The 12,410-nt window shown below is 37.4% G+C and overlaps 2 protein-coding genes across 5 annotated transcripts in view; one reads left to right on the forward strand and one right to left on the reverse strand.

The window, feature by feature from the left end:
- Nucleotides 1-9,317, forward strand: part of PALS1 (protein associated with LIN7 1, MAGUK p55 family member) — a 75,421-nt gene extending 66,104 nt beyond the window's left edge. For all 4 annotated transcript variants that reach the window (XM_059373428.1, XM_059373430.1, XM_059373431.1 and 1 more), the window contains 2 exons: nucleotides 196-306; nucleotides 6,460-9,317. In XM_059373428.1, coding sequence (XP_059229411.1) covers nucleotides 196-306; nucleotides 6,460-6,636 — 288 coding nt within the window. In that variant the 3' untranslated portion in view covers nucleotides 6,637-9,317. The remainder of the gene's footprint in view (nucleotides 1-195; nucleotides 307-6,459) is intronic.
- Nucleotides 9,318-9,415: 98 nt separating this feature from the next.
- The window catches only part of ATP6V1D (ATPase H+ transporting V1 subunit D), a 30,942-nt gene continuing 27,947 nt past the window's right edge, over nucleotides 9,416-12,410 (reverse strand). Inside the window, exon 9 of the mRNA XM_059373434.1 lies at nucleotides 9,416-11,811. Coding sequence (XP_059229417.1) covers nucleotides 11,670-11,811 — 142 coding nt within the window. The 3' untranslated portion in view covers nucleotides 9,416-11,669. The remainder of the gene's footprint in view (nucleotides 11,812-12,410) is intronic.

Here is a 12,410-nt window from a genome sequence, read left to right on the forward strand (position 1 = left end):
CACAGTATATTCTTACTGTGAATGGTAGGATCTGGAAATACTGTGAATTGTTACAAAGATGTTTGGAAACTCACTCATAGTTGATGTTCTTTTTATTTTTTTAAATGACATTATTTTTCCAAGTATATTATTGGGAAGTAGTTAAATAATGAAAATTATTGTAAATATCCAGAATATCTTTTTTTTTTTTAATAGTCCTTGAAGGCTCTCCGCAATTCAGACTTGAAACCATATATTATCTTCATTGCACCCCCTTCACAAGAAAGACTTCGGGCATTATTGGCCAAGGAGGGCAAGAATCCAAAGGTAAAGTTATTACAGTGTTGTACTGTTCCATTGAAAGTAAACATGAAACAGTCATGACCTAACATGTCACAGTGCTTAAAAGCTACATCAGCTTGAGCTTCCAAACTGATTATTCTTTCTGCCATATCACTTTTCCCAAAATTGCTGTTGTTGCCTCTGGCTGGACTGTGGCAGCTCTCCAAAGCAGGGGCCTTCTCTTGTTAACACTCCATGTATTTCCTGTAGCCATCCCAAATGTATGGTTACCTTTGGCATTCCTTAAAACATCCTTAATCTTTTTCACATGGTTTTGTGTTATTTCCAATAAGGATTATGTAACCCCCTGCCCTGTACACCCAAGAAAAAAGTTCTCTGCAGATTCTTAGGAATTACCCACTTTTCTCTGCAGATATTCTGCATATGTGGGGCATCAGAGTTGGGAGCTCTTGCTTTTCTGTGGTTGAAATTTATGTTCTATTTGTCTTCTCCCTTTGGTCTTCTCACATGATCTGAAATGGTAAATTTTTTTTAAATTATTTTAGATGCTGGACATGGTTGAGTGTAGTTCACATTTTACTAAACATTATTAATAAAACTATAATTAATGTGTTAGTCTGAAAGTATTGACTTTATTTAAATGTGTGAAATGAAAACTGTCAAGTGACTTCCTATATCAAAGTAACAAATACTTTTCCTTGTTTTTTGCTGATTTCTTAAATATTTGTTTTATGGAGGAATCACTCAGTTGTTCTCATTTCATTTGCTCTAAATCTCTTTGAAAGCCATAAACACACATCATAATACTCTTAAGATCCTTAAAAGTCATTAAAAGCATATCATTCCTTTCCCATGATTCTTGGCTGTGCACCATAGCCACCAACCTTCTTTCTTCCTTCCCAAGATAGATCTTTTTCCATTCTCGGTCTACTTATATTTCTTACTCAATCTGTATGTGGAGGTTTTACATTTCAATGTCTTCTTAAAGCTATTCACAGTCAAGGATTTTCCCATCCTCTGTGATGAGCATAATTCTGGTTGCCTTGTTCAGGCTAAATAGGTCCGCCAGTTAACGTAGTGTTCACCCCTTTTTCATGTTTCCAACACAGTCGTAAGCTCATAAATTAGTGGAGTCAGAGCATCTGCTGTTCTTGGCACTTGGGAGGATACAAAAAAAAAAAAAAAAAAAAGAGGCATGATCACTGGCTGTTCTTGAGGGGGATCACAATGAAGAAAACGAAACTAATGCTCTGTGAAACTTTGGTAGACCAGAGATACCATGGTTGTTTAAGGAAAAGGATAGACTGGAGTGTACTTCCTCCTATTTGTTCAGCCTAATTTTTCTGTTTTCTACTAGGCACACTTATTTTGTCGTTTTTCTTCTCCAAGGATTCAGTATCATGCAAGGGCTATATACCATTCAGAAACATGTTAGGTAACTTTGGGTTGGTGGTCTCAGGCAGGTAGTGTTCTCACGGGATTATTTATCCCATTATTTTGAATTAGCTGTCCCAAATTGAGTAAGGTCTAGAAAGATACCAATTATACGTATTTTTTTAAAGGAAGAACTTACTCAGTACCAAAATGTTTTAGCATTTTACAGTATGCTTGATTTTCTAATGAGAGTTCTCTAATTTTTAAAAATTGACTTCATTGAAATTATTTTATATACAATAAAATGCATGTGTTTTATTTGTATAATTCAGTGAGTTTTGGCAAAACATATACCATGTCACTGCCATGCCAGTTGAGATTTAGAACATTTTCATCACAGAAAATTCTCTCGTTCTTTGAATTTAATACCCTTCCATTCTTCCCTAGGCTACCACTAATTTGCTTTCTGTCACTATAGATTTATGGTGTCTCTTCTTGAAGTTCATATAAATGGAACCATAAGAGTTTGTTTGCATCTGGCTTTTGACCAGCATGTTTTTGAGATTCATCAATGTTGTATCTAATAGTAGTAGTTCATACCTTCATACTGCTGAGTGGTAGACCATGAGTTATACATGTATCACAATTTATCAGTTAAAAATTATCTGGGATGGGGCACCTGGATGGCTCAGTTGTTAAGTGTCTGCCTTCAGCTCAGGTCATGATCCAGGGTCCCTGATCAGTGGGGAGGCTGCATCTCCCTCCCACTCCCCCTGCTTGCATTCCCTCTCTCACTGTGTCTGTGTCAAATAAATAAATAAATAGATAGATAAATAAATAAAATCAATCTTTAACCCACTGAGCCTTAGTGGCTCAGTGGGTTAAAGCCTCTACCTTCAGCTCAGGTCATGATCCTAGAGTCCTGGAATCGAGCCCCGCATCGGGCTTTCTGCTCAGCAGGGAGTCTGCTTCCTCCTCTTTCTCTCTGCCTGCCTCTCTGCCTACTTGTGATCTGTCAAATAAATAAATTTTAAAAATAAATAAATAAAAATCTTTAAAAAAAAGTAATTTGGGTTGCTTCCAATTTTGAGCCAGTGTGATTAAAGCAGCTGTAAACATCCATAGTCTCGTGGTGGACATCTGTTTTTGTTTCTCTTAAATTGCTGGATCAAATGGTTAAGTGTATATTTTAACTGTATAAAGCTGCCAAACTGTTTTAAATCAGTTGATTCCATTTGTTCCCCATCCTTATTAGATTTTGCTTTTGTTGGTTAACAATTTTTGCCATTCTAGTTAAGTGTGAAGTGTTATCATTAAGCTTTTCATTTGCAATTGCCTGATGACTAATGATAGTCATATCTTTTCATGTAGTCATTTAGGCATATTCTTTTGTGAAATGTCTTTTTTTTTTTTTAGTTTTCTTACGGAGTAGTAAAAATTCTTGTATATATTCCGGATATAAATATTTTCTCAAAGTGCTTAAAGAAGCACACTTTTTTACTTTTCTTATGGTTAATGATTTTTGTGTACTGTCTGAAACAACTTGCCTGCTCCAAGATTACAAAGATTTTATCCCATGTTTTCTTTTAAAAACTTTCTTGTGTTAGCTTTTACTTTTAGGTCTGTAATCTCTCAAACTAATCTGTTTCAGAGTGAAGCAAGGGTGGTAGTTGGTTTGGTGTTTTTGTTTTGTTTTTTAACAGATACAGATGTTCCATTGCTCTAGCATAATTTCTTGAAAAAGACTTTTCTTTTTCCCATTGAATTATATTGGCACATTTTTTAAAAATGACCTCCCCAAATATGAACAGGAAGCAGGGTGGGGGTTATTTCTGGACTTGATCCCATATTTATGCTAGTATCACAGTCTTGATTACTGCAGCTTTATTATAAGTCTCAAAAAAGTCATAAAGGGGCGCCTGGGTGGTTCAGTGGGTTAAGCCTCTGCCTTCAGCTCAGGTCATGATCTCAGGGTCCTGGGATCAAGCCCCACATCAGGCTCTCTGCTTAGCAGGTATCCTGCTTCCTCCTCTCTTTCTGCCTGCCTCTTTGCCTACTTGTGATCTTTGTCAAATAAAATCTTTTTTTAAAAAAAACCATAAAAAGGAATGACGTACTCATACATGTTACAGACATTGTAAGTGAAAAAACCCAGTCACAAAAGACCATATGATTCCATTTTATGGGATGTCCAGAATAGGCAAATATATAGGGACCTAAGTAGATTACTGGTTGCCTAGGGCTGGGGGTTGGGAGAAAATGGGGAGTGGCTGCTTATAGATAGGGGGTTTTTGGCTGCAGAGAGGGTGTGGGTGATGAAAATATTCTGAAATTGTGATATTGATTGCACAGCTCTGTAACTATACTAAAAACACTTGAAATCATTCACTTTAAAATAGGTGAATTATAAATGAATTCTAATTCAAGAAAGTCCCTACCAAAAAAGAAAAATCCCTGCAGGTGTTTCTATAGAAATTGAAAAGATGATTTTTTAAAATTTATATGGAAATTAAAAGGAGTAACTAAAATACTTTAGAAAAGGAACTAAGTTGGGGATGGAGGGATACCTGGGTGACTCAGTTAAGTGTCCAACTTTTGGTTTTGGCTCAGTTCATGATCTCAGGTCGTGGAATGGAGTCCCCGTGTCAGGCAACACACTCAGTAGGAGTCTGCTTGAGATTCTCTCTCTCCTCCTCCCTCTGCCCTTCCCCCCCCATCATACAGGTACTCTCTCCCTCTTTCAGATAGATAAATCTTTAAAAAAAAAAAAAAATTAAGCCAGAGACCTTTTATCTTTAATTTTCTTTACTATTTGACTCTTTTCTATTTAATTGACTTATTTTATTCTTACATTTTGGCTTTAATTTGCATTTGCTCTAGTTTCTGAAGAAAACTTAGATTTTTAAGTCTTCCCCCCCCCCCCCAAGATTTTATTTATTTGACATCACTAGCAGAGGAGCAACAGGCAAAGGGAGAGGGAGAAGCAGGCTCCCCACTGAGCAGGGAGCCAGCCGGATGTGGTTCTCAATCCTAGGACCCTGGGATCATGACCTGAGCCAAAGGCAGACTCTTCACCGACTGAGCCACCAGGCACCCCTCATCTTTTCTAATACAAAGTTAAGAAGTTTCCCTCTAAGCATTTCCTTAGTTGCATTCTACAAATTTTTACATTTTTTCTGTTCCCTTTGTCATTTTCTTCTTGAACACATGGGTTATTTAGAAGTATGTAATTTTCTAATTTCTACGTATTTGGAGATTAAAAAAATATTTTACTAATTTATAATTCCATTGTGATCAGAGAACATATATAAAGATGTGAATCTTTCAAAAATGTCTCAGCCTTATTTTATGATCCAACATCGGTTCTGTCTGGGTGTATGCTCCATGCACACCGATAAAGGGTGATGTATCTTACAGCCTTTTTATTCCACAAAAACATTTTGTTTTATCTTAGTCATGAATTATAATTTGAAAAACAGAAAATTAAAACCTAAATTAAAATAAATGGTATAAGCCATTTTGGCAAAAGAGAAAATGCCTTAAATTTAATAAAGAAAAACTAGGTGGATTTTTTTCTTTATGTGAATCTATGTGAGATGTAGGGCTTTACATTTCAACTCTAGCACCACAAAGTTTAGATTCTGTTTTGACTTTCTGGAATGTTGTGTCAGTAGTCTTGAGATTTGAATAGACCCTAAGCTTTAGTAAGAATGTTACAGTGTGTTTAGTTACTTATAATGGTGTAGTAGAGTCTCTAGGAAACAAAGAATTCTGTGTACCACAGCCAGATGCACAACATTCCAGAATGAAAATTAAGAGAGCCACACAAGAAACTGCTTTTAGGACAGGCCGGATTAGTTGTATTTTTAGTAGGTCTTCCTACTGTTGCAGAAGATCAACCAGTTGAATAAGTTGTTTTGTATTGTGGGTCCAATATAATATTGGTGTGTGACTTTTTTATCAGAAATATTTGGACTTACAAGTGAGTTCTCTTCATTGATAAGTGCTTTGGGGGTAGTTTTACTTTCTTTAACACATGTGCCTGGTAATCAGGGGATTCTGCCCAAGTTTCATACCCTTCCTCACTACCTGCTCATCTTTGTGAAACAGCTGTTTCCTTTACCCAGTGTTTTAAAGTAGCCTGCTCTGTGTCATTTCCCAAACTCTCCTTAGGATCCTTTGTGTACTGCAAACAGAGAAGCTAGCCAAGTAACTCCCCCAGAACATTAGATGATTAAATTTGGGTTGACAGGCAGTGTTTTCATGGAAAGAAACCCGTTCTATTGGTCCTTTTCTTTCCCCATGATATTTACCCTGCCAAACTCTGCAATAGATCTAAAAGGACAGCAAATCTTTATAAAGCCAAGAGTAGATGGCATTTTGGGTCCTACCAACCTTGCTTCAACCTGAAAGGTTTGCTCTGTATTACAAAAGATGTTTTTGTTTTTGTTTTTGTTTTTTTTAAAGAAAAGGTGATGATGCCCTAAAATGCTCGAAAACAAATGCTTGTAGGGGATTCTTATTAACAGTCTTTGCTCTTGAAGCCTCTAGTGAGTAAAACAAATACAAACTTGAGTAGCAGTATGAAAGGTTGTACTGAGTCCCAAATGATTCCATATGGGTCCTGAAGACACCAAAGCAAAGGAAATCAGAGGCCATGAGAGGGCTGAAGAGGAGCTCCTGAAGTGGCATATTTTGACAGACAGTAAGCAACAGGTGGCCATGTTTTGTTCTTCAGTCACCTGTGACTCATTGTGTATTTTTTAAGGAATGGAATTACCTGTTTTTGTATTCTCTTTACAGCCTGAAGAGTTGAGAGAAATCATTGAGAAGACTAGAGAAATGGAGCAGAACAACGGCCACTACTTTGACACGGCAATTGTGAATTCAGATCTTGATAAAGCCTATCAGGAATTGCTTAGGTTAATTAACAAACTTGATACTGAACCTCAGTGGGTACCGTCCACTTGGCTGAGGTGAGGGAAACATCCATTCTGTGGTATGACTGGACTTACCTGGCAAACTGCCACTAGGAAGAGAGCCCTGATACTTCAGCAAGACCCTGAGGTAGCAGGCCAAATAAGCTGTAGACCTGTTCTTTGATCTCAAACTAGTGAGAAAATCCCCTTAGGCAATTTGTGCATAGCAGTCTTTATTCTCTGGACATGGCTTCAGAGATTCTTGCCTCCTCTTGAGGATTCTAAATGGAAGCTTTCAATAGACCAGTTCCATTTTATCCCTGTAAAAATGTTTTAATTCTGTTTTCACCTAACTAAATCTTTACTGCCTGGTCCTATTTCCATGAAAAATTTGTCTGTATATATACAGTGGTCCATGTCTCACATAGTTATAAATATTGATGCTATTTAACAGTTAACTTAAAGGACTTCATGGGAATGGGGTAAGGTGGGGGACGACTGTGCTTCTGTGTACTGGGCAGGACAGTATTTGGTTAGAAGGCTTGTTTTGTCATCAGAAATACTTTCCTAAAATGGTGCCACTTTGGTCTCAAACTATTCTGTTAGGCTTAAATTCATTTGTGTGTCTTTTAATTCTGAAACATTCCATTAGAAAGACCAGTTTTTTAGCTCAGACTATGGATCAGATTTCATGGCACACTCAACAGATTCTGATCTAATTAAATATCTTTTTAACGATTTTCTGAAGTTTTTGCACAAGTGATTGGTTCTATAACCTTGCATCATTTCTCTGATCTGCATAGTACAATAGAATGTGTAAGTTATACTTTTATGAATGGCAGATGGTCATATAAACTGTTGATGGGTAGTTTTTCCTCATGATGCAAATCATTTTTCATATATATGAGAGGACATAGCACATTTGACAGTTTTGCGTTTTTTATATATGAGCACAGTATAACTTGACTGTGCCATATATAAGTAATAAACTGGAATTGTGGGATGAAATGTGGGATGAATATAGCTGCTGTACTGTATACTAATATTTAATAGGTTGACAAATGGTCATTGATAACTCATTTAGCATTGGAATAAAATTATACCCAAAGGAAGATACTATAACAACTGACTTTGAGATCACAAGGAAAGGATGACCTGAAAGTCATTTGAACATTATAGGAAAAGAACATAGGTGGGGGCGGGGAGTTAAGCATACAGAAGCAAGTTTTTATCCTATCAAGTTCTGCCTCTTAACGACCAGAATGCAATGTCTTGTTAAATCATAAATGTTTAAGCTAATGGGATTTTCATACTGTCTCTATAGCTGTAGCTTTAAAATTCAACTTCTGTAATTGGTATGGAAAGTGAATTTGTAGTCTTTTCAAGCCTTTAGGGATGGTGTGATGTGTGTCAAACAACCTCAAATGTGAATGTCTTGATTTTATTTTTATGACTTTAGCTACAGCATTTCCTGTTCCCAAAGCGAAACACTGGAATAACATGGAGTTGTCACTTAATTTAACGTAAACAATTGTTTTTAATGAGTAGTTTGTTTCATTGTTGTGTATATATTTGATTTCTATGTAATTTTACTTGAACAAATGTAGATAGTTTATGTTGCCTTTTCTGTTCAAATTTGCATGGCCTTGAAGTTGGCTGCAATGTGTCTTATATGGAAATACTTTCAAGATAACCGTTCCTTAGAAAGAAAGTAACATTCCTGGGTCAGGGGAAGAGTTGCCATACTTTTTTTACAGATCTGAAACACTCCAGTTAAGGACAGAGAAAACCAACAATATTAGCACTTAATCTTTTCAGTTTTCCAGTTTACTTTCTCTTAAGGAATGAAAGGTAGTCTACGGTAGACAGTGGAGTTTTATGAGCTGCTTTTCATAACTGACAACTGTTTTCAGCCCTAAGATCTAAAAGATTGACTGTTTAAGCAGCTGTTGTGCCAGTTCCGGAGTTAGCCTACAGACTGTTGAGCCACATGAGGGCCATGTGCTTTCACAAACAAAGCCCCTACACCAAGGCACATGCCATGTCATACAATACTCTTAGCTGACAAGAGAATTTGGGAATCAGTGAAGTCCTAGAGTTCTTATCAGCAATGGGAGAGATAGAAATTTTTATATCCCAAACTTTTCTCAGTCTCAGTGACAAGGATGTGTTGATATTCAACACAATCCCTGAACAAAGTGAAAACTTAGTGGCTGGCTTCCTTAAGGAAAACAAGCCTTGCTAATACACCCAGTTATCCAGCCTCTCTGGCCAGTTCCATTTCCTGTCCTTTGTGGCTCTGACTGGAGACCCCAATGTGGGAGAGGCATCATCCATTTATCGGAATGACGCAGTAGCTCATGAAATGCACATTAGCTCAAATAAGGAAATACCTTCCCTTGCTAAGTTTTCATAAGTAAGAACAAATGCAGAAGAATAGTATTTAGACTAATCCAGATTTGCTTTACATGAAAAATGTAATGTCTGGATTTTCTTTTTTCTTTTTCTCATGGCCCAAGGAATAAGTACTGATAAGGAATAATTTGAATGTAATTTTGTGAATGTGTATGGAAACTATAAACCAGGGATTTAGCCTTAATAAAAGGTAACCTTTCTGACATCTATTGTTAATCCACCTTTGTACTCTTACTTGTATCTGCACTCTTATTTTGAGTTGTCATACTGCACACTGTATTGTGAAAACAAAGTAAAATTATATTTCAAATAAAACCACTGAGTATGTCCTGTGTTTATGTCCTCTGCTGTTCAAGGTTTCAACTTGCCTAACCATTCGGTTTGCAAGTTTTTGCCAGAAATAAGTCCACTTGGAACCTCTGAACCAACCATAAAATACCTTTTAATTTATTCATGGTGGGGGAGTGCCCCCTATTGGCACAGATGTAGGTTCTGGTTCCTTGTTTATTAAAGATAACACTGTGAACTTAAACATTTTCAAGGAAAAAAAGAACATATGTAATACTCGACCAAACTCCACTTCTGTGTAGCCAAGGATCTGAGGGGACAAAGACTAGGATGTGAGTTGACAAATATGTAACATTCACTTTCCTACCGCACCACTACATTTCCCAAAGGAGGCAATCATACCAGCAAAAAGTGGCACACATACACACCTGCTACCCTTCTGGCTATTCCTGATCATTTCCTTCCCCTATGGATCACAGCACTCCACACAACAAATCTGGTTCACTGTTTCCTTCTGATTTCTAGTTAACAGTATGCTAACACCACAAAGTCATTTGCAGTTTTGTAGGGAGTTTAGCCAAGGCCAATACAAAAGAGCTTTAAGAAGCCACAGGAGAAATCTAGGTACTTCTCCTGCCTCAGCAGGTGAAGGTGAAGACAAACTTTACCTGAGTGAAAAACCATTAAGTAACCGGGGCTCTCATACTCTTCGAGCTATTTTTTTGCCTCCTAGAGAGGCAGTACATACTGCTTAAGAACCAAGGCCTGCATCCTAGCTCTGCTATCTGACCTGACAACGCCTCAGTTTTCTTTTCTGTAAAATGGAGAGAATAATACTTACACTTCAGTCCAGTGTTGGGAGGATTAAATGTTAAGCCTTGAAAATAGGTTAACACTGAACTGCTTAGGAACTCACTTGGTTTTCCAATCACTGCTAAGTTACCTACAGAATAAAATGTCCAATTCAAAACAGGACTTGCCAAAACTCAGCTCCTCCAGAACAGGCCTTGGGATCTTACCTTTACCCAAAGTTTTAAATATAGGGGAGGCAAAAAAAAGGGGGGGGAGCGTGGTTAGAAGAACATAAAAACACTGAAGGTAGACTGCCTGGATTTAAATCCTGGCTTCACCACCTTATAGCTTTTTGACCTAGAACCAATTATTCTAGCTCCCTGTGCCTTAAAAATTTCTTCCATGAAATGTGGGATTAAAATAACATGCATCTTATGGTTGTTGTGATAATATAAATAAAATACTTAAAAGAGGGCCTGACACATAACTAAAGATTATTTTGTAGCAGGTATTAAATGTCTGCAAAATTGCTTGGGACTTAAAAAAGCCTAGGCTTGCAATATCAATTGACTTAACATACAATACTGATAAGCCAAGTGTTACCAATTTCACCAAAAACTGTCCTATAGCCAATCACCTCAGAAATGCCCAGCACTGGGTACAAGAATGCCCGAGTAAACACGGATGGCTCACCAGCTCAAACAGCACAAAAAAACCTCAGATCCTGATACGGCCACTCAAATGTCTCATCTTCCTATTTAATGGGAGACAGCAAGTGTTACTGCTTGTAAGATAAAAGTTACCTTATTACATACTCTCAGATGAGAATTATTTTTCTTAGGTTAGGGAAGAAGTATTAATAACCCCTCTTAACTCACTGGCATGTTTAAGTACCCCGAAATTCAACAATCATCTCCATACTATGAAGGGGGGAAAAAGAGACTATCCATGTCCTACATGTCCGCAGACAAAGCTCTTGGTAGGGGACAATCCCATGTGCCAATCTCAGGTTAATAACATGACTGATACTGTTAGTACCTTAAGAAAAAAAAAGAACAATTCATTTTTATATCATTTTACTATTTATACCATAATCACATTAAAATTGGCAGAACTCCCATGACAGATAGGACAGAGACCTGTCATGCAAGGAAAAATAGTGAAGGTTTCATAAAGCTTGAGAGGAAGCACCAGGGTTACACAGGACGGCGGCAGCACTCTCAGACAACAGTGCCCCAGTGTCGGAGCAGGAAGGAAGCGGGCTGCTACAGCAACAGCTGGCCCGAGGCCACTGCTATTTCCTAAGGGGAATTTCCTAATATGCTTGGTAAGCAGATCACTTGAACAGATGTACATGGAACAGGGTACTGCTTCTGCCGAATAAATTCTACAGGTTCCTTTGAGATTCTACAAATCTCAAGTGATAAATGGTTGCTGATTAGGATTTTGCAAAGGTAGTCCCAAAACCAACATCCAGGAAAATTTAACCACCAGTGAATTCTTAGGCCAAAAAATAAACAGCCACACATACCAAACCTACACATCGTGATTTAAGATGGTGCCATGTTAGGGCTTATGAAAGAACCAGAGCAGGAAAGATTATTCAAACAGAAGATCCTCATCCTTCTCTTCAGCCAAAAGATTAGCAGGCTCCATCACCTCGCCAGCTGCCCTCCGTTGCTCCAAGTCTTTCTCCGATTTTTCCTTGAGAATCTTTTTCTTCTCCTGTATTTTCTTTAACCTGTAAAACAAAAGGAGGGAATTTTCTGAACACTATTTAAATTCTAAGTAGATTTGATTCCGCTAGTTTTGTAACAAGGATCATAAACATCTATAAACGAGAACAAAATTTTATTTCAATTGCAGTGATCTATAACCCATTTTTAAAATAAACATTTGAGGTAGAATATATACATTTTTAAGCTAATAATGGACTTTGAGGAGGGGGGAGAGAGACTATACATGTCCTACGTGTCTGCAGAGAAAGCTCTTTTTAGAAGATCATCCCATGTGCCAATCTGAGCATAAGACTGACTGATATTCTTAACAGTAAATTTTTTTTTTTTAAGTCCCTATCCCAGACTCTAAACCTTGAGATCCATTCCTTGATAATGGAATACCTTTAGAGCACTCAGGCATTTATTAAAATTTTAAATCAGTTTGGAACACCACAATCCTGAATGTCACTGAAGGACGGAACACAATAAGCTTTCATAATTAAGATTATAAATCACAGATGCTACTCACGATATTAAATCATAGATGGCCACATCTTCCCTGAATACAGGTCTTCACCTGTCTCCCACCATCTCTAAACCTGGCACACTGACCTCTGTACTA

This window comes from Mustela nigripes, chromosome 13, assembly GCF_022355385.1.
Source record: "Mustela nigripes isolate SB6536 chromosome 13, MUSNIG.SB6536, whole genome shotgun sequence".
Lineage (NCBI taxonomy): Eukaryota > Metazoa > Chordata > Mammalia > Carnivora > Mustelidae > Mustela > Mustela nigripes.